This window comes from Staurois parvus, unplaced genomic scaffold (genome assembly GCF_062004578.1).
Source record: "Staurois parvus isolate SC_StPar_1 unplaced genomic scaffold, SC_StPar_1.0 ptg000064l, whole genome shotgun sequence".
Taxonomy (NCBI): Eukaryota; Metazoa; Chordata; class Amphibia; order Anura; family Ranidae; genus Staurois; species Staurois parvus.
In genome coordinates, this window is record NW_028317860.1 from 6,381,628 (window position 1) to 6,400,732 (window position 19,105).

General features: G+C 39.1%; 1 protein-coding gene across 2 annotated transcripts in view; it reads right to left on the minus strand.

The window, feature by feature from the left end:
• VWA8 (von Willebrand factor A domain containing 8) overlaps window positions 1–19,105 on the minus strand; it is a 422,826-nt gene that overhangs the window by 367,415 nt on the left and 36,306 nt on the right. For both annotated transcript variants that reach the window (XM_089668819.1, XM_089668820.1), the window contains exons 4-5: window positions 9,874–10,004; window positions 3,883–3,993 (exon numbers count right to left, since the gene is read on the minus strand). In XM_089668819.1, coding sequence (XP_089524945.1) covers window positions 3,883–3,993; window positions 9,874–10,004 — 242 coding nt within the window. The remainder of the gene's footprint in view (window positions 1–3,882; window positions 3,994–9,873; window positions 10,005–19,105) is intronic.

Genomic DNA, 19,105 nt, shown 5'->3' on the forward strand with positions numbered 1-19,105 from the left:
GGAGATGTTGCAGAGGTGGAGCCTGCATGAATTTGCCAGCAATTGGACATGGGGCTGCAAGGATAGGTTGGAGTCTAGAGTGACACCTAGAACTTTGGCTATACATTATAAAATTTACTGTGAGGATCCATTAGCACCTCATCGATTACGCACAAAAGATATTTGCTTATCAGGATTGAAACCCCTCTAGAGAAGGAGTAAGTGGCATGAAACACTTTCTGTACCCAAGGCCTTTCCAAGGCCATACTTTGGCTGCCCATCAGGTGCGTCTTTTCTCTAGTCTCTTCTGACTCCACCTCATGAAACTTCCCTCTCAGCACCTCTGTGGTGCAGAAGGCAGAACCTTTGAATTTTGCAATACAGCAGTGACTATCAACAGGGAAAAGTGAACCATGACCATCAATACAAATAAATCTACAATGGACAACTTTACCACAACTGCAAGATCCCCAAACTCACTAGAAAATGAATCTTTTCAGAAGTCTCTCAAACCACTGGAACATGGGGCAACCTTAAATCTGGTAAGTAAAATGCTTTTATTATCCCATAAACAAGCCATTAACCTTTGCAGTGTGGGTGCAGCTACACTGCAGAAGAAGGATTTTGTACTCCTGGAGTTTAGCTTTAATTTACTTCCCTACCTTACATCTTTGTCAAACTTCTTGTCACCTCTAGACCACTGGGCCACAAAATTTGATTACAATACATACTTGGATTAATCCTCAGCCCAACAAGCCGAGAAAAAATTATTCTACTTATCTGTTTTATATATATTATGGGGGAGATTTACTAAAACTGATTTTAGGCTCCATGCACACTGGGTTTAAGAAAAAGTCAGTTCTCTTGGTTGAAAAAAAAAACATGTTCAAATACAGTGTTTTTGTACACGTTTAAGTGCTTTTAGGAGTGTTTACCATTTTTTCTGCCAGAAAACTCCAATCCAAAATGCAAAACAGAAGGATTTTTTTGCCTCTAAATGCAGAGATTAACCTCTTCCCATCCACCCTATAGCAGATATACTGCTACAGGGCAGCACGGGTGCGCAAAATCACGTATATATACGTGATTTTGCATTTCCGGGTAGGGAGCGCATGCACGGCCGTGGCTGTCAATCACCAGGTCCCGCCCAGTGATTACTTGCTGGCCTCCAGTGATTGCCAAACATCTCCGACGGGGGAGAAATGTTAGCAAGCAAAACAGTTCTCCTCCCTGTCAGCTCGTGCACACTGCTTTCCATGGCTGTGCACAGCACAACCATGCAAAGCAGTGTGCTTACAGTGAACCGCTAACACACAGCCCTTAGTAAAACAGCAGACAGTTAACCCTTTGATCACCCCACGTTAACCCCTTTCATGCCTAGTGCCATTATTACAGTGTCAGTGCTTTTTATTAGCACTGATCACCGTATTGCTGTCACTGGGGATTGTCAGTTACACCAAGGCAGTTCCCCCCATTGTCAGAATGCCCGTCGCAGTCCCGCTATAAGTTGTTGATCACAACCATCACTAGTAAAAATGAAAGAAAAAAATCCCAGTATATATACCGCCATTTGTAAATGCTAAAACTTTCACATAAACCAATTAATTTACACATAATGGGATTTTTTCTTAGCAAAGACATGTAGCAGAATATATTTTGGCCAAAATTTATGACGAAATGTGATTTTTTCAATTTTTTTACTAGACATGTTTATTAGCAAAAAGTAAAAAATATTTTTCCCTAAAATTGTCATTTTTTTTGTTTATAGCACAAGAGATAAAAACCGCACAGGGAACAAATACCACCAAAAGAAAGCTCTATTTGTGGGAAAAAAAGAACATTTGGGTGCAACGTTGCATGACCGTGCAATTGTCAGTTGAAGTAATGCAGAACCGTAATGCAAAAAATGGCCTGGTCTGGAAGGGGGGTAAAGTATGGCAAGTGGTTAAAATATGCTTCTAAATGTTCTAATGTGCATGGACACATAGGATAACACTGATCTGCTTCTACGGGCAAAACACAAATCTCCTGTAGAAGAAGCATTTTTTAAGCCACTGTGCATGGACCCTTACATACTGGTCACACCGCTGCGATTTAAAATCGCGTGATTTGTGTGCAATTCTAAGTTCGATTTCTGAAGAATGTATTACTACTTGTGAAGATTTTCAATGATTTCTTGCAACTTACATAATTTCAATTACATTCTATGTATGTGAAATTGCAACAAAACTGCAGAAAAAGTAATGCATGAACTACTTTAGAAATTGCGAATGAGCAAATCACACATGTTAAGACACTGATATTCACATTCATTAGATGCGATTTAAATTCCCAAATCCCACCAGTATGACCAGGCACTTATTGCCAAAGCTTAATTGAACAAGCTGAAGTTAGAAGCTGATTGGTAACTAAGCACAGCTGCATCAGATTCTGTGTGAACCAGTTTTAGTAAATCTCCCCTTATGTGTATTTATCAGTGCTTGTGAAAGCCAACTACAATCACCTTCAGTTGCATATTCTTGTTCTTTTCCTAATGCTAATAAAAGTAATTGAAAGAAAACAGTTTCCATGTAGTTTCCATAAAAAAAAATTAGGAAAATCAACTGCACAATTTTTAATTTTGGCACAATAGTGGCACAGTATTTTTCATACTAACAGTTTTTCATAAGAGCAGCCCATAGACATGTACAGGTATAGGAGTCCTGGCTGCAGTACCATTAATTGCTACATTTTCTATAAATTATGCATTTACTGTGTGCGTGTGAGTTGCTTATCCCAAAAAAAATATGAAATTACTGCAAGGAGTCAGATTTCATTTGCTGCATGCTTGTCCTGTAGTCACTGAATCAGTAGGTCAGCCATCTAACAAGGATTTCCAGAAACAGGTCATCTATGGCAGTCTACTCATTTCAACCAGCACAAATTTCTTTTAAAGAAAACCTTTACTGAGAGAAAGACTTTTATCATTAAGGAAAGACAAAATAGCAGGGCGGAGGGCGCTGCTATTTTGTCTTTCCTGTTCTTAGGCTGGTTTCCCAAGATGGCAGTGCAGATGCTGCAACTGATGTACAGTTGATTCCAATCACAAATAGCATCACCACTCCTCTTCATGTGTCCACATCCCTGAGACAAGATCTATATCACTTTGGAATATTTGTGTGTGCCTTTTTTATGGTACATAGTTTGGGGCCTGGGGCCATACAGGGCTGAGGAAAAGCAAAGGAGTCATGTGACCTGAAACTCTGTCCTGGAAAAAAAGAAAAAAAATTCTGACCCATTTTTCAGGTTGTATGACCTTTAGTGATTTTTTTTTAAGCCATGCTTTACAAAGTGTGGATACCTATAGGATTTACAACCAATCCACAGACATGAGATGGTAATCAGCCTCCGTCTGGACTCTACATGAGGATCAAACAATGATTTCATGTCTGTGACATCTCCATAGATGCTGCTGCCCGGTGTGGGCGTGGTTAGAAAATGTTTTCCAGCCACTATCATTTTTCACCGATATACCTACAAGTCTACATTGGGAAGTGTATGTACAGGTGAAACTCGAAAAATTAGAATATCATGCAAAAGTTCATTTATTTCAGTAATGCAACTTAAAAGGTGAAACTAATATATGAGATAGACTCATTACATGCAAAGCACCTGTATGCACCTTTCCGATCCTCTTCAACTAAATATCTGAATGTGCCTGATCGAAGGTGAATGGGTCATTTTTAATATTCAATTCATTTTTGGTGTCTATTGCAACCTTTTTCTGCAAACTTAGTATTGTAAAACCAGTTTTGGAGTAATTCAATTTACACCAATCATTACACCTTAGATGTACCTCTGTATGCATTAAGATCAAAGTTAATTCTTGACAAATGGGAATAAAGAGGTGTGATAACAGCTTACCTGATCAATGTAAAATGCAGTTCCAGATCGTATCTCTCTCCTCTGTTTTAGATCAGACTCAGTGGTGTCACGGGACAAAGCAATATATTCCACCTCTCTCTTTGTTAGCTCCTGTAACAAGAAAGGGTAAACAAGTAGTCAAAAACTAAGAAAGAAAAATAATTAGTGGATTTACAGCCCCAATTCTGAAAAAATTGGGACGCTGTGTAAAATCTACATAAAAACAGAATGCACTGATTTGCAAATCTCATAAACCCATATTTTATTCATTATACAAAATAGCAAACATATCAAATGTACTGTTTCAAGAAAAAAAATAAGCTAATTTTCAAATTGATAGAGGCAACACATGAAGTTTTGGGATAGGCATATTGTTTCATTCTTGCCTGATATAGGATCCTAACTGCTCAACAGTCCTGGATCTTCTTTGTAATAGTTTTGTTTAAAGATGTGCCAAATCCTCTTGTACCAAATTTTATTGTAATTGTAATGTCTACCTTCATTTTGTAAAGTGTTGCGCAAACTGTTAGTGCTATATAAATCCTGTATTATAATAATAATAATATGCGAAAGGTCTGGTCTGCAGGCAGGCCAGTTAAAGTGGTAGCAAAGCTACTTTGTTCATTTTTACCTACAGGTAAGCTTATAATAAAGTTTACCTGTAGGTAAAATTAATATCTCCTAAACTCTTAGAATCTTATGTCTCTTGACCGGAGTATTCAATCTTTGCACATTATATGTCATAAAATTAACCACATTCATTCCTTAAACTTTATCCTTTACAAATCTATACTAATCTAAACTGAGAGAGGTACGGATATAGTTAGTTCCATATATATTTGTACACAGGCACAATTTTAGTTTTTTTTAGGTATTCACCAAAACATATTAAAGCTATAGTTATATAATGGATATGGGCTCACTCTCAGGTTTAATTTGAGGGTATGCACTGTACATCCAAATTGGAGGAAGGGTTTAGGAATTACAGCTCTTAAGAGTAGTCACCCTCCCTTTTTCAAGGGACCAAAAGTAATTGGACAGTTGAATATAATCATAAATAAAATGTTAATTTTTAATATATTGTTGATAATCCTTTACTGGCAATGACTGCCTGAAGTCTGGAACCCATGAACATTACCAAAGACTGGATTGCCTCCTTTCTGATGTTTTGCCAGGCTCTAACTGCAGCTGTCCTCAGTTTTTCTTTGTTTGTGGGTCTTTCTGCCTTTAGTTTTGCCTTCAGCAAGTGAAATGCATGCTCAATTGGGTTGAGATCAGGTGATTGACTCGGCCATTGCAAAACATTCCACTTTTCCTTCAAAAGCCCCTGAGTTGCTTTTGCAGTGTGTTTTGGATCATTGTACATCTGTATTGTGAAGCGCCATCCAATCAACTTTGCTCCATTTGGCTGAATCTGGGCTGACAGTATATCTCTAAACACTGCAGAATTAATACGGCTGCTTCTGTCTTCTGTCACATCATCAATAAACACCAATGACCCAGAGCCACTGGAAGCCATGCATGCCCATGCTATCACACTGACTCTACCATGTTTTACAGATGACGTTGTGTGCTTTGGATCATGAGCTGTCCCAAGCCTTCTCCACACTTTTTTCTTCCCATAATTCTGGTACAGATTAATCTTAGTTTCATCCGTCCAAAGAATGCTTTTCGAGAACTCGTCTGGCTTTTTAGATGTTTTTTTGGCAAAGTCTAATCTCGCTTTTCTATTCTTCAGGCTTATGAATGGTTTGCACCTTGTGGCAAACCCCCTGCATTTGCTCTTGTGAAGTCTTCTCTTGATTATAGACTTTGACAATGATACGTCCACCTCCTCGAGAGTGTCCTTCACTTGTCTGGATGTTGTGAATTGTTTTTTCTTTACCATAGAGAAGATCCTGCGATCATCCACCACTATTGTCTTCTATAGATGTCCATGCTTTTTTATGTTGCTGAGCTCACCAGTAAGTTCTTCTTTCCTCAGAATGTACCAAACTGTTGATTTGGCCACTCCTGATGTTGCTGCTATCTCTCTGATGGAGTTGTTTCATTTTTGAAGCCCTACAATGGCTTGTATCACTTGCATGGACAGCTTCTTTGAACGCATGATGTAGGTTCACAGCAATAGATTCCAAATGCAAACACCACACTTAGAATCAACTCCAGACCTTTTACCTGCTTAACTGATGAAGAAATAACGAAGGAGTAGCCAGCCCACATCTGGCCATGAAACAGCTTTTGATTCAATTGTCAAATTACTTTTGGTCCCTTGAAAAAGGGGGGATGGCTACTCTTAAGAGCTGTAATTCCTAAACCCTTTCTCCAATTTGGATGTACATACCCTCGAATTAAACCTGGGAGTGTGCAATTTCAGCCCACATCCACCAGATAAGTATAGCTTGAATATGTTTTGGTCATTACCTGAAAAAAACTAAAATTGTGCCTGTGTCCAAATATATATGGACCTAACGGTATATATTCTGGAACAAGAAAGTATCTCCAGAGGAGTCCATTACTTCCCCTCCCTCCTAATCACCCCATCCCTCCCTCTCCCCCCCCCCGTCCCACCCCCTGCCACCCTTAAATCCTAAAACTCCCTGGCCCATCTTGTCCTTGAGTCTATTGTGCTTCTATCCCATTGTCGATTCCGCTTTGGGGTGGAACTCTGACCACGTATGCCTAACCGCCTCCCAAGCCCCAGTCCTTGGGCCTCCCGCTCATGTGTATGTTGGACCTCCTAGCGCCCTTGCCTTTACTGTAATATTCTCTACCTGTTTACAATGAAAATTTCTCCTTTCCAGTCCACCCTCACCCCCCTTTTCTTTCTCTTTTTCCCTTCTCTCCCCTCCCCCCTCTATATATCTACCTATAATACCTTTCAGATAGCCCCTCCTATCCACCCTGGAATGTTTAACTGTAGGTCTAATTTTTCACAAAAATCCTGTAAATCTTCTTGCGGAACTTCCATCTTTCCAACCGATCAAACATGCTGGAAACCCCCAGTTGTATGGCACGTTTTTCTTTACACATCTGCTTCAGTAACGGATTCAAGGCTCTTCTTCTGGCCAATGTTTCAAGTGCTATATCTGCAAATTTTTGTTAATAACATGTTAATTTCTCCATATTTTATTACTGGGACCCCTATCATCTTCTTTCATATATTTGCTTTGTCTTCACAATGATGAAATCGCACAATCACATTTCTGGGGGGTTCCCTTGCCACTCCTTGGGTGTGGCCAGTTCTATGTATTCAGATCTATCTAATATTGGATTAAACACTCTCTTCAATATACATATTCATGAGCTGTAAGCCATAATCATCACAATTATGACAAATCACATCTTGAACTATCTTGCTTTGCATGTAATGAATCTATCTCATATATTAGTTTCACCTTTTAAGTTGCATTACTGAAATAAATTAACTTTTGCACGATATTCTAATTTTTTGAGTTTCACCTGTACATGTTAAATCTTCTCCTTGTGATATTTCTGGCAGGCCCCTAATCCTCAGATTCTTCCTTCTATCTCTGTTCTCTTAATCCTCCAACTTATATGATAATTTCCTTTGCTCTTTTCGCAATTCTTCCATTTGCCCTTCCAGTTTAGTTATTATTTGAGCGTGCTTATCTAATTTCTCCTCTGTATCTTCCACTCGTGACAATACCTGTCCTAGATCTTTATGTAATACAGCCATATCATTCTTTATAGAGTGCTCTAGTTTTGCAAACATTTCCGCTATTTCCATTTTTGTAGGCATTTGGGAGTTTATTCCCTGTTCTTCTGATTTTTCTAAATCCAAATTTTCCATATTTAAAACTTCTTTGATTTGACTCAAATTGGGTACTCCCAGTAATACTCTTCTTTGATCTCCAATCTCTTATCTCCCGTCTTCCACGTGCTCCCTGTTGCCTCTCGGGACTTTTACTCTCTGGACTTTTTTTTTGTAGAGGCATATATTTCTTTATCGTACTTGAACTTGTTTGGGGTGTTTTTGACCCACCTCCTTTTACAGAGCTACTCTTCATATTTATAGGCATTGTATTTTTTACTTTAAAGATCAGAGCAGGATGTGGTGTCCGCAGCTTCAAAAGCTACACCTATATTCCACTGCAGGTGCTCTTATCTTCTTGTATATAGGTATAATGGTAGTTCTAAGCTCTCGATTTTTTATATTAGATGAGTGGCGATATTTTCAATTAAGACATTTGGCTACAGCGCTTGCACAGCCATTAAGATCAGTGGAAGATCTGTATCCATCTGTATCCATTTGAACAAATGTTTAGTTGAAGTATAATAAGAAAACATGGTACCTCCCATAGTTATAAGATTCTTACTGCAAAAGCAGGACCCACTTCTCCACCATTTTTGGAGAAGTGGGAAAAGGAGTTTGGAACACAACTGAACAACAAAAAAAAGAAAATATTTAAATTTGCACATGGTGCCGTAGATATGACTAAAACAGAAATGAACTATAAACGTTTAGCAAGATGGTATATCACTTCTAATGTAGCACATAGGCAACAAGTAGAGAAATCACATTTATATTGGAGGGGGTGTGGGATAAAGAGAACAATGGCACATATATGGGGAATGCCCCAGAATACAGGAGTTTTGGCAGGAAATAATTAAGATAATACAAGAGATCCTGGGGATGAATATTTTGAAAGATCCTTGGGTATGTTTATTACATAATATCGAAACAGTGAAACAATATAGGAATATGATGGTATTTCACTTAATAAATAAGGCAAAAGGACCGATTCTTACATTTTGGCAGAATACCAAAAATAAAAGATTGGTTGCATAGGTTTGAGTATAGGATAGTATAGTATAGGATGGAGGAACTATACCATCTAGGAGAGGAAAAAAATGGAAAAATTTAGAATAACATGGGAAAGATGGGATGAGTTTAAAATTTCAAAAATACGTAGAACTGGTAGGAGTTTAAGTGAAGAAAAGAAAGAGGGACAATGTAAAATGAAGGGAAAAGATAGAGAGGGGGGAAAGGAGGAGGGAGAAAGATGATAGAGGGAGTAATGAAGGAACAAGAAGAAAAAGGGAAAATGAAGTTAGGAGAAGAGCTGGGGAGATAAATTATGGGGTAGGGGGAAGGAGTTGGATTGGGAAAAATATGTTTTGGAAAATGTATTTGTATTGATTTATATTGTGTTTGTGATTTTGTAATATGAAACTAACAAAAAGATAATAAAAAAAAACCTGAGACTAAACTCTGAATGGTGGAATTTTACTACCAAGTTTGAAACATTTTACACTCCAGAAGTGAATAACTTTTCAAATGCATTCCAGTTTTTTTTTTTAATCACTTTAATGTAAAAACAGATATTATTCAGGATGCACATAAATAAAAAGCACATAATAGAGATACTGGGTCACATATGTTTTGTGAAGCTACAGTATCTGTCCAAGAATAGAGTGATCCTGTCTTACCTGTCCTTGTCACTGGTGTTTGCCCATCACACTGGTCAGTGGTAAGGGAGAATAGCTCTATCATCTAGGGACACTAGCAAAAAATGAGGTCTCACGGAGTGGGGTAGGGTTACTCCCAGGGAGCGTATCCAGCAAAGCTTTGCCAGTGTCATGTCATCAGCCTGTACCCCAGGGTCTATGAATATCCAACAACAAAAGAGAAAAATCCCCAGCTCAACTTGCCAATCAGCCTGCAACCTGTCTAATAGTATGTGTTAAAAATAGGGGTTTAGCTAGCACACATTTGCAAATACATACGTTAATTCGGTTTGCAGGCTGGTTGGCAAGTTGAGCTGGGGATTTTTCTCTTTTGTTGTTTGACATGTGTCGCCCTTCCATGTGCTCCTGGCTATGAAGGCCAGTTATAGACTGGGGAAGTGGCCATTTTTTGTATCTATGAATATCCAGCCTGTTTCCTATCATGTACAATAAAGATACATACTGTACTGGAAAAGAACAGAAGCCCCATGTTGCACTAGGCAGGAACATGCCTAAACTTACCAAATACTGCATAGCAATGGAACGCCTTAGTGGACCAGGGGGACCAATGAGGAAGATATCTTGTCCCAGAAGGTCTTTCTGCATTATCCATCTTAGATGTTGGACAACCGCTTGGCATAGTGGATCAGCAACTAAAAGTAGACAACAAAAAGACTATTTTGGAAAACTTAAAGCAGTGGTATTATGAATTTTAATCTTACAAAGCAATATTAAAGTAGACATTTTAGTGACAAGTTTGCTTGATTAAACTACTGACAAGTCACAATATACAGTAATGGTAGCATTTCAAAAGATTCTCCATATTTTTTCATGAATCTGTTGTCTACCAAGGCATGTGTAGAAACGTTTATAAACATCCTGGTATTCAAAGGGCTACAAAAAGTCTACAGCTGCAGCTTCGGCCACAAGCTTGGTATTGATTTTCTCAACAGGCAAATCATCTTTTCTGTAAGTGCTTTTAAATATCTAAAATTGACCTAGGTGGGTTTAAACTTAAGGCCCACTGCCCACGTTGGTTCACTGTTCCTCCAGGAAGATGCGGGATTGCAGTAAAGTGCCTCAGCATGGAGAGCGAGAGGGACTCCTTTGTGCTCAGAGCTGTCCAGCTACTGTGGCCAGGTAAACAGCTGATCAAGCACAGTCTATTCTTAATTAGATGCAGTAAAAGGCAGGAGAGGCTTTTTAGCCTCCTATTTAAGTTACATTTTAAAAACTGTTAAAAAAAATTACACACCTGAATGCTAACATGAACATAGGGCACACGCATGTATATAAACATAAATTGCACCACACATGTGAGGGATCCCTGCAAACATTGGAATGATAGTAATAATTCTAGGGCCGTAATTTTTAGCTAACTCTAAACCTGTAAAACTTTTTAAAGCATCATCTATGGACAATTTTGGGTATAATAGTTTTTGCAATTTAAAGGATACCTGCAAATTTAAAGCTTGACATGTGTGGATGCAACTTTGATAAGGTCTGCATATTCTATGTGGCCAAAATTATACTTTAATCGCATCAACTAGTAGTGCAGGAACTTTTTCCAAAATTTCACTGTGCTGAGTTGCATTGATGTGAAAGGGCATCATTGAAAACAATGTTATTTTCCATTGCCATACGATTCTATGCGACTCAAGTTACATCTGAAATGCCACTAGTGAGAATGGAGCTTTAAGAAGCTGACCCTGGATGATGCCTGAACAAAGATGGCTTCATCCTTCTGGAGAGAAAATCAGATGAGGGTATTATCAGGGCGGAGTTCTGTGGTGTATGTAAAAGTGCCACACTCACACATTCATTAGCATATATGCAATTAACATAAAAAATATATATGATGCTAGGTCCACTTTAAAATAATGCTTAGCCTAAAAAATATTCCAGACTATTACACCACCATCAGCATCCTGAACTGCTGGCACAAGACAGAAAGAATCCATTGATTCACTCAATGTAAGCCAAATTATGACCCAACCACCTATCAAATATGAATGCCTCAATTACCGGTTGCAATACCCATGTAACTATAAACAGTTACTTTCAGGGTAAAGATCCTTTCACATTGCATATACTGTAAATTGTGGCCCGTTAGATATGCAGCTTGCGGATTTTGTTCTAATTATCTCTGTTGTTTCAACGTACTGGAGCTTTCCTTACAGAAGGGGAGCAGTTCCCCACCTGGCGGCCCCCACTTCCTCCCAGTTCTTTCCCCTCCACCCTGCACAGGTGTTGATTTCCACTCTGATTAGATTACAGACACAGCCCTTTGGACACATGATTCTCCTGAGGCTGAAGCTCTCCTCACTCTCATCCCTGTATACACCTTGAAAAAGTATATATTGCGTACCTTATTACTTTACATTAATCCCTGTAAATTCCCTGTTTCTGTAAATTGGATCGGTGTGGATTTGAGCAAACTGTTGAATCCTACAATGTACCTATTTCTCCTTTTTCTTGTGTCAATGTGTTGCTATAGCTATTTTTAGTGATTTTTATAGCATTAATATAGAGTAACAGTTTAGTTAGATGTGCCGTTTTTAAAAGCTAGGCCTCCCCTATCGATATGCTAACTAACCTGTTAGACTGGTTTGTGAAGCTCAGGACAGGAAATGATGTACAGGAAATGGGGGAGGGAAAAGAACTTGAACAAGCATCGTGCTAATGAGCAGTTGTTTGCAAGACTTCAGAAAAGCAAGAAGCAGTCTGGAAGACCCTGGGAAAAGACTCCAACACAAGAAAGAGAGACAAGTACCGTAGCTATTTGTTAGGAAGGATGGATAGCTTGTGCATGTTGGGGTTTACCAAAACGAACCTTAAAAGACGTAAAGCAAAACAGTCACCAATATTAATTGTATGTACTCTATTTTTACATTCATGTCTTCAGACCTAAGGAGGTGATGTTTTGCTTTACCATATACTGTAATTTTTTTTTCAAGTGATACCATTCCTACTGTAAATTGCCCAAGTTTTGAAAAATAAAGAATGCATAAAAAATGAATGCTTCAATGTCTAGTTTGAGACTCTCGGGTAATAGAGAAAGGCACAGAAAAACCTTTTCTTGCTAATAAACCATTTTATATTGCTTTTAAAAGTGTAAATACAAGTACAAGTTCACTTTAACCACTTTTCTATAACAACCTTTTTTTCCCAGTATTTGAACAGATTAAAATGTACATTTAAGGCCTGACTATTAGTTAAAACCCCCACCCATATATATACTAAAAGAAGAGACCATGGACAATAACGTAGTGGTAGTTGCAATTTTTACGTTATGATATTACAGCACATTTCGCAAATGTATATTTTCTGTAAAAAATATACTTATGCTGATTTTAGTGCATAAATACAATAATATTATATTATATTTTAATAATATATTTGGTAAAATATAAAAGATTAGGTTGTATTAAATAAATATAAACAAAAAGCAAACATGTCACACTTTAAAATTGTATGTGCCCATGAAACGGTGACAAACTTCAGTACCCCAAATTGTCCATAGGCAACGTTTTAAAAATGTCACTCCCGGGCAATATTTCACATGTGTGGTGAAATCATCATTTTTGTTTAAAATGTAGTTCTACCAACCGCTGTTTGTAAACTGAGCTGATAGACAAGTGCTTAATGCTTTTTTTGGATAGGATTTACAGTAATCAAGATTTATTAAAAATCACAGCATGTGAGTAGTGTGTTTATTTGTAAACACTACTCTAAAGAGTATCCACTTCAGTAACATTTAAAAGCTTATGGTCTATTGCACATGGAGTGTCGAGCTGCTGTGCTTCCAATCCTAGCACTTTTATGCGCCTGGGAAGCACAGGTGCAGCATCTATGCCTGCTGGCTAAAGCCTGCTGTATGCTTTCCGGGATCAATGCTGGGACAGAATACCAGCATACAGGGCATTCATCTCTGAAAGTATAGAGCCCTAAACTTCAGTAGCACTTGGTACAGCATTCAGCCACATGCAGCCGCAGCATTCTGTATATCAGCCTGCCATACGCTTTGTCAGGCTGCAGGCAGTGAACTGTACCTGTGCCTCCCAGGCACAATAAAATGCTGGAATTCAACTCACAGGGGCTAAAAGATACATAACAGCCTAAAGCTTTTAACTTTTTTGAAGACCTTAAAGATCCACTGTCATTAATAATAATAAATTTTACTTGTGTAATGACAGTTTATGCTATACATTTTTTATAGTTCACATTCTAATATTTATATGTATCTCCACACATTTACAGGCAGACCAAATTCTCCAGCAAAAGGGACAGTGACGGGGGTAAGGACAAACTATAACACTGCGAGGGGAGCTTACAATGATTACCTTTTATTCACAACCTATTGAAAATCTAGGAAAATTATAAAAATATGCATAATCTCATGGCAAAATGCCCTGTATATCCCAAAAAATAGGCAGCTAACTCAAAATATGTTGGTAATATTTAACCACGTGCCTACTGGGCACTTTTACCCCCGTCGTGCCCAGGCCAATTTTCAGCTTTCAGTGCTGTTGCACTTTGAATGACATGCAACATTGTACCCATATGACATATTTATCACTTTTTTCACACAAATGGAGCTTTTTTTGGTGGTATTTAATCATCATGGGGTGTTTGCTTTTTTGGACTATAAACAAAAAATTTGCAAAAAATATGTAAAAAAAACCAACGTGTTTCTATTATAAAATTTTGCAAACAGGTAATCCTTCACTGATGTGCGTTGATGAGGCTGCACTGATGGGCACTAATAGGCAGCACTGATGGGCATTAATAGGCTGCATTGATGAGGTGACACTGATGAGGAGGCACTGGTGGGCATTGATGAGGAGGCAGTGATGATGCTACACTGACGGACGGTGATGACTGGCAGCACTGATGGGCGGCGCTGATCATCAGTGCCCTAATGATCAGTGCAAACGTCCTCTGTGTCATTTGCCAGTTATCGGCAGTACATTCCTCACGCTCTGACAGCCTGAGGAAAGTGCATCCGATAACCGGCAACTGTATTTACTTGGCGATCTGCTACATCATTGAACACAGCTGATCACGTGGTAAAAGGCCGCTGTGATTGGCCTTTTACCTCATCATGTGATCAGCTGTGTCCGTAGAACACAGCGATCACAGACAGAGCCGGGTGCACACCGCTGGGAGCACGCGGGAGGGCGCGTTCTGGGAGGACATCATATGACGCCCTCCCAGAGCTGGAAACCACACTGTAACCGTCATTTGGCTATAGAGTGGTTAGCAAGTAGTTAAAGCCCCAATGCAGTATAAGACCTGTATACGTATGTTTTCTCTGTCACTGTAGCCGTCATTTGGCTATAGAGTGGTTAGCAAGTGGTTAAAGCCCCAATGAAGTACAATACCTGTACACGTATGTTTTCTCTGCCACTGTCTCCACAACAAAAACAAAGGAAGCACATACTAGAATAAAATTCCCCCACTATTATGATAGCTATTTATCCCCTACTGTCTGGCACTACTGTAAAGCATGCTGGCAGTTGAAGTTATTACCACAGTTTTTAAATAGTAGGTTCCTTAAGGAGCCTTTCACACGGATGTCATCAGTTTCATCAAGCTTTTTGCTAAGAAAAAATTGATGAATGCAGATTAAAGTTACATCAGTTTACACATCCATCTTCAGTTTAGTTCACATACACATACTGTACATATAAAAAGTCTACACACTCCTTTAAAATGCCAGTTTTTTAAGATGTAAAAAAAATCAGATCAAGAAAAATCACTTTAGAATTTTTTCCAACTTAAGCTTATCCAGCTTAAGTATCAGTTTTTTTGCTTCAACCCAGTGGGGTGAACGAAAAAAAAATAGAAGAGCTCGGGAGGAGCTTGCTGTACTAACTATCTGATGTTAGTACAACGACCTCCCCGCTGAGCTCTGACAGGGGGACTGCTCTCCTGCCAGAACACACCGGTAAGCCTGATTGGATGCCGATCGGATGCTGGTTTTCCCAGCTTGCCCGTTCGACAGATGCAGGCCATTCGGCCAGCATCTGTAAGACAAGCGGGTGTATGTGCAGGCCGAATGTCAGCCGGTTTCTATTGAACCGGCCAATACTGGCCAATATTCAGACTGTGTGTACGGAGCTTTCATGTGACCTATAATCTGTGCAATTCAATAGAAAAAAAAATTGAATATTGTAAAAAAAATTCAATAATGTGGCTGCATAAATTTGCATACCCTCTTATTTTTAGGGATGTGGCTGTGCTCAGAATTAACCAACCATATTCAAACTCATGTTAAATAGTAGTCAGTACACACCTGCCTGAAAGTGACTCTGATTAGGCCCATATGTAGTTCAGCTGATCTTTTAGGTTTTTCCCTGACGTTTGCTCAGCTGCCTCTTACAGCAAAAGCCATCAACTTTCTTCCTCCATAAACTCAGGATGCTGCAGTGATGATCAGCCGAGAAGAAAAGGGTTGTTTTGAAGCATTTACATGCAAAACCTGCTTCTTAAAGCCATAGTAGCCCTCATGTTCAGTAGTGGGGATCAACACTGAAGCTTCCTGAGTGTTTAGAGCAAGAAAGTTGTGTGGAGTGTATACTGTAAATGCAGAACCTACCTCTTAAAGTGACACCAAACCTCATATTGAAGGTAGTGAGGTTCAGCACTGAAGGTGAGTATGCATCTGTATACAGTGGGGCTTGGATACTAACTGGAGTGGTTCATGGTCAGAAGTGTGTGATATATCAGACTCTAAACATCACCCAAAACATACATCGCTTACATAATTATTTAAATGCAAACAAGCATATACAAGTGCATATTCTAATATATAAAAACAATATATGAATTGCTGCTTATATCCTTCAAATCAATACATTTGTCCATATAGTGCAACAGTTCCTTCAAAAAGTGCAATGGTATATTTTTTTGAAAAAAAAAATGAAATTTTTAATTTCTTCTCCCATTCTACTCACAGTGGCCATTTTCATGAACACAGAGTAATCCATCTCCTTTTTCCTTTTGTGTAACATTTTGCACCTATAAAGGGCTCATTCATACCAACTGCACTGACATTGTACAATACTACCGTACCCGTAGAAGTGGTGGAACATGGTAAAGGTTTTAAAGGGACAGACACATTTGAAGCTCACTCAATGTGAGTAGCAGGAATTACCATTCTGTGGGCATTATGGGGCTTCAGTATTGCTTCTGATTTATATTTTGGGGCACTGGACACCCACCTGGAAGTGAGGGGTGAGGATCTTCCCAAGAAAAGACATCACATGTGAGGATTGGAGAGGAAGAGTTCGGAGTGGTATATGAAAAGCTGGCACATATTTTAATGTGAGAACATTATAGGAATATTTCCTTATACATATGGAGTGAAAGAATACTACACTATATTGTTTTTCTTTTATTTGTGAGATTGTATATTCGTGAGAGTGATTTACATCGTGAATTCAAGAGACAGGTGATTCAACGAAAGCACTTTATTTGGACATGAATGTAACAGACTTTCTTGAGAGGACACTTTGCATTTAACTTTGGAGGACGTGAATTTTTAAGAGCTGGTTTTAATACACATAATTGTTTAAAACATTCAATTGCAATATCACTCATGTCGCAAGTACACATGCTATATTATGTATTTGCTATTTTTTTCCACGAAAGTGGAGTTACGCTTTAAGTCATCTTAACCAATCAAGATAGGAGAAGACAATGAACCTGGAAGAAAGCCGGGTGAAGATGGAAGTGGTAACTGAGGCGCTGATGAGTTCAGCAGTATATTGCTTTGTTCCACTCACAGGGTAGAGGAAGGGAGGGTACCTGTAAGCAAACATGATACTGCAGCAAGAAATGATCAGGTCCCCTATCCTTGCCTGGAGAGGGATGTGCTGTGGGGCAAAGCTGTCTATATTTTAGCAATTAATAGACAGAAATACAAATCCTTTTGACAGGTAAAGCAAAACACCCAAACTGCAACTGCATGTGACTGGACGCAGCTGATGTTTGACCAAGAATTTTCCTCCCAGCTCCTTTGATTTTTGCAATTGAAAGATTTTGGGCAGGAGGGGGCCAGCAGGGCCACCCACTAAGCACATTTTGGCTAGTTTATGTATACCAGCCAAAGTGTATGGCTAGCTTTAATCATCAATGAGTCTTTACTTCTACACCACCTACCTTACTCTTTAGTACCTCTGGTTACCCAGGGCTTAAAATTTCAAATCCTGAGCTACTAGCCAGGCCTTAAGAGTTACTCGCCACCAACAAACACACACAAACAGAGACACCTGTACACACACACAGACATGTACATACACACACATACACACACAGAAACATATACACACACACAGAGACACATGTATACACACACAGGCACGCAGAGACACGCATACACACAGATACATGTACATACACAGAAATACACACGCACAGACACATGTACATACACACAGACACATGTACATATATACACACAAACACACACATGTACATGCGCACACACACAGACACATGTACGTACATACACACAAACACACACATGTACATACACACAGACGCATGTACATATATACACACAAACACACACATGTACATACACACACAGACACATGTACACACACACATACATGTACATACACGCAGACACGTACAAACACACATACATGTACATACACGCAGACACATACATACACACATACACATGTACATGCATACACAGACACACACAAACACACACATGTACACCCCCCCATAAAACGTTGCAGTACTTCGTTGTTCACTCACAGAGCCGGGCACTGCACTTTAGGGGGAGGCAGAGAGCACAGCACACACTCCTTTCTTTGCTTTCACTGCAGGTATTGAGCAGTCTGATAGCTCCCAATGCCAATGACAGATCCGGCCTGAGCTCCACGCCTGCTCAGCAAGACGGCCCTGGGGGACACACTCGCCCCCACCATAATTTCCACTCGCCATTGGCGAGCAGGCGAGTGGAAATTTCAAGCCCTGCTCTATGCTTCTATTTTTACCATTGTTCATTTGATCTATTTGCTCTGGTTGAACTTTGAATTAATCATGTCGGTTATCTCTAGCTCTTCTGCAATTCATAAATAATTAAATAGTAATTAAAATACACTTTCAATGGACAAAAAGTGCATTCTCAAACAACATTGCTGGTACATTGTACAACACTGGTAGTTCATTAAATATGAATCAGCTTATATAATATATATATAATGTAATATATAATCTGCTAAATATAATCTTTTTATATTTTGCCTAAATTCAAAATATTTCCAATTTTATGATGTAGGCAATGTTAGACCCAATGCTGGCAGATCATGGCTGGAAGGAGGGGCTGGCAGGTTGCTGTACATAGATTCCTTAAAACGTCACAGAATTTGGCATTAGTGCTTCCCAGTACTCCCTGCTGCAAGCAGAGGGCTGGCTCTTGGGAGGTTATACAAATGTCAAAATGCCTTGGTGTCTGGAGGAGTGGGCATTCCTAGGCAGACTATCCTAAGTAAAACTCACATAGATTGCTGAGTTTCTATGATTGAAAGATCTGAATACAAATAAATGAATAGGGTAGACCAGGAACAGTCTGGCTGGGGAGAAAAGTGCTAGGTGATGCTAGAGATCCTCCAGCGGTAAAATGAGGTGGGTTATATCTGATTTGATGAAGCTTATACTGCCCACTGTGAAAAGCTCACAGCATGCAGTGAAATCAGAGTAAGCATTTTCAGTGCAGGAGAAGAGACTGTAC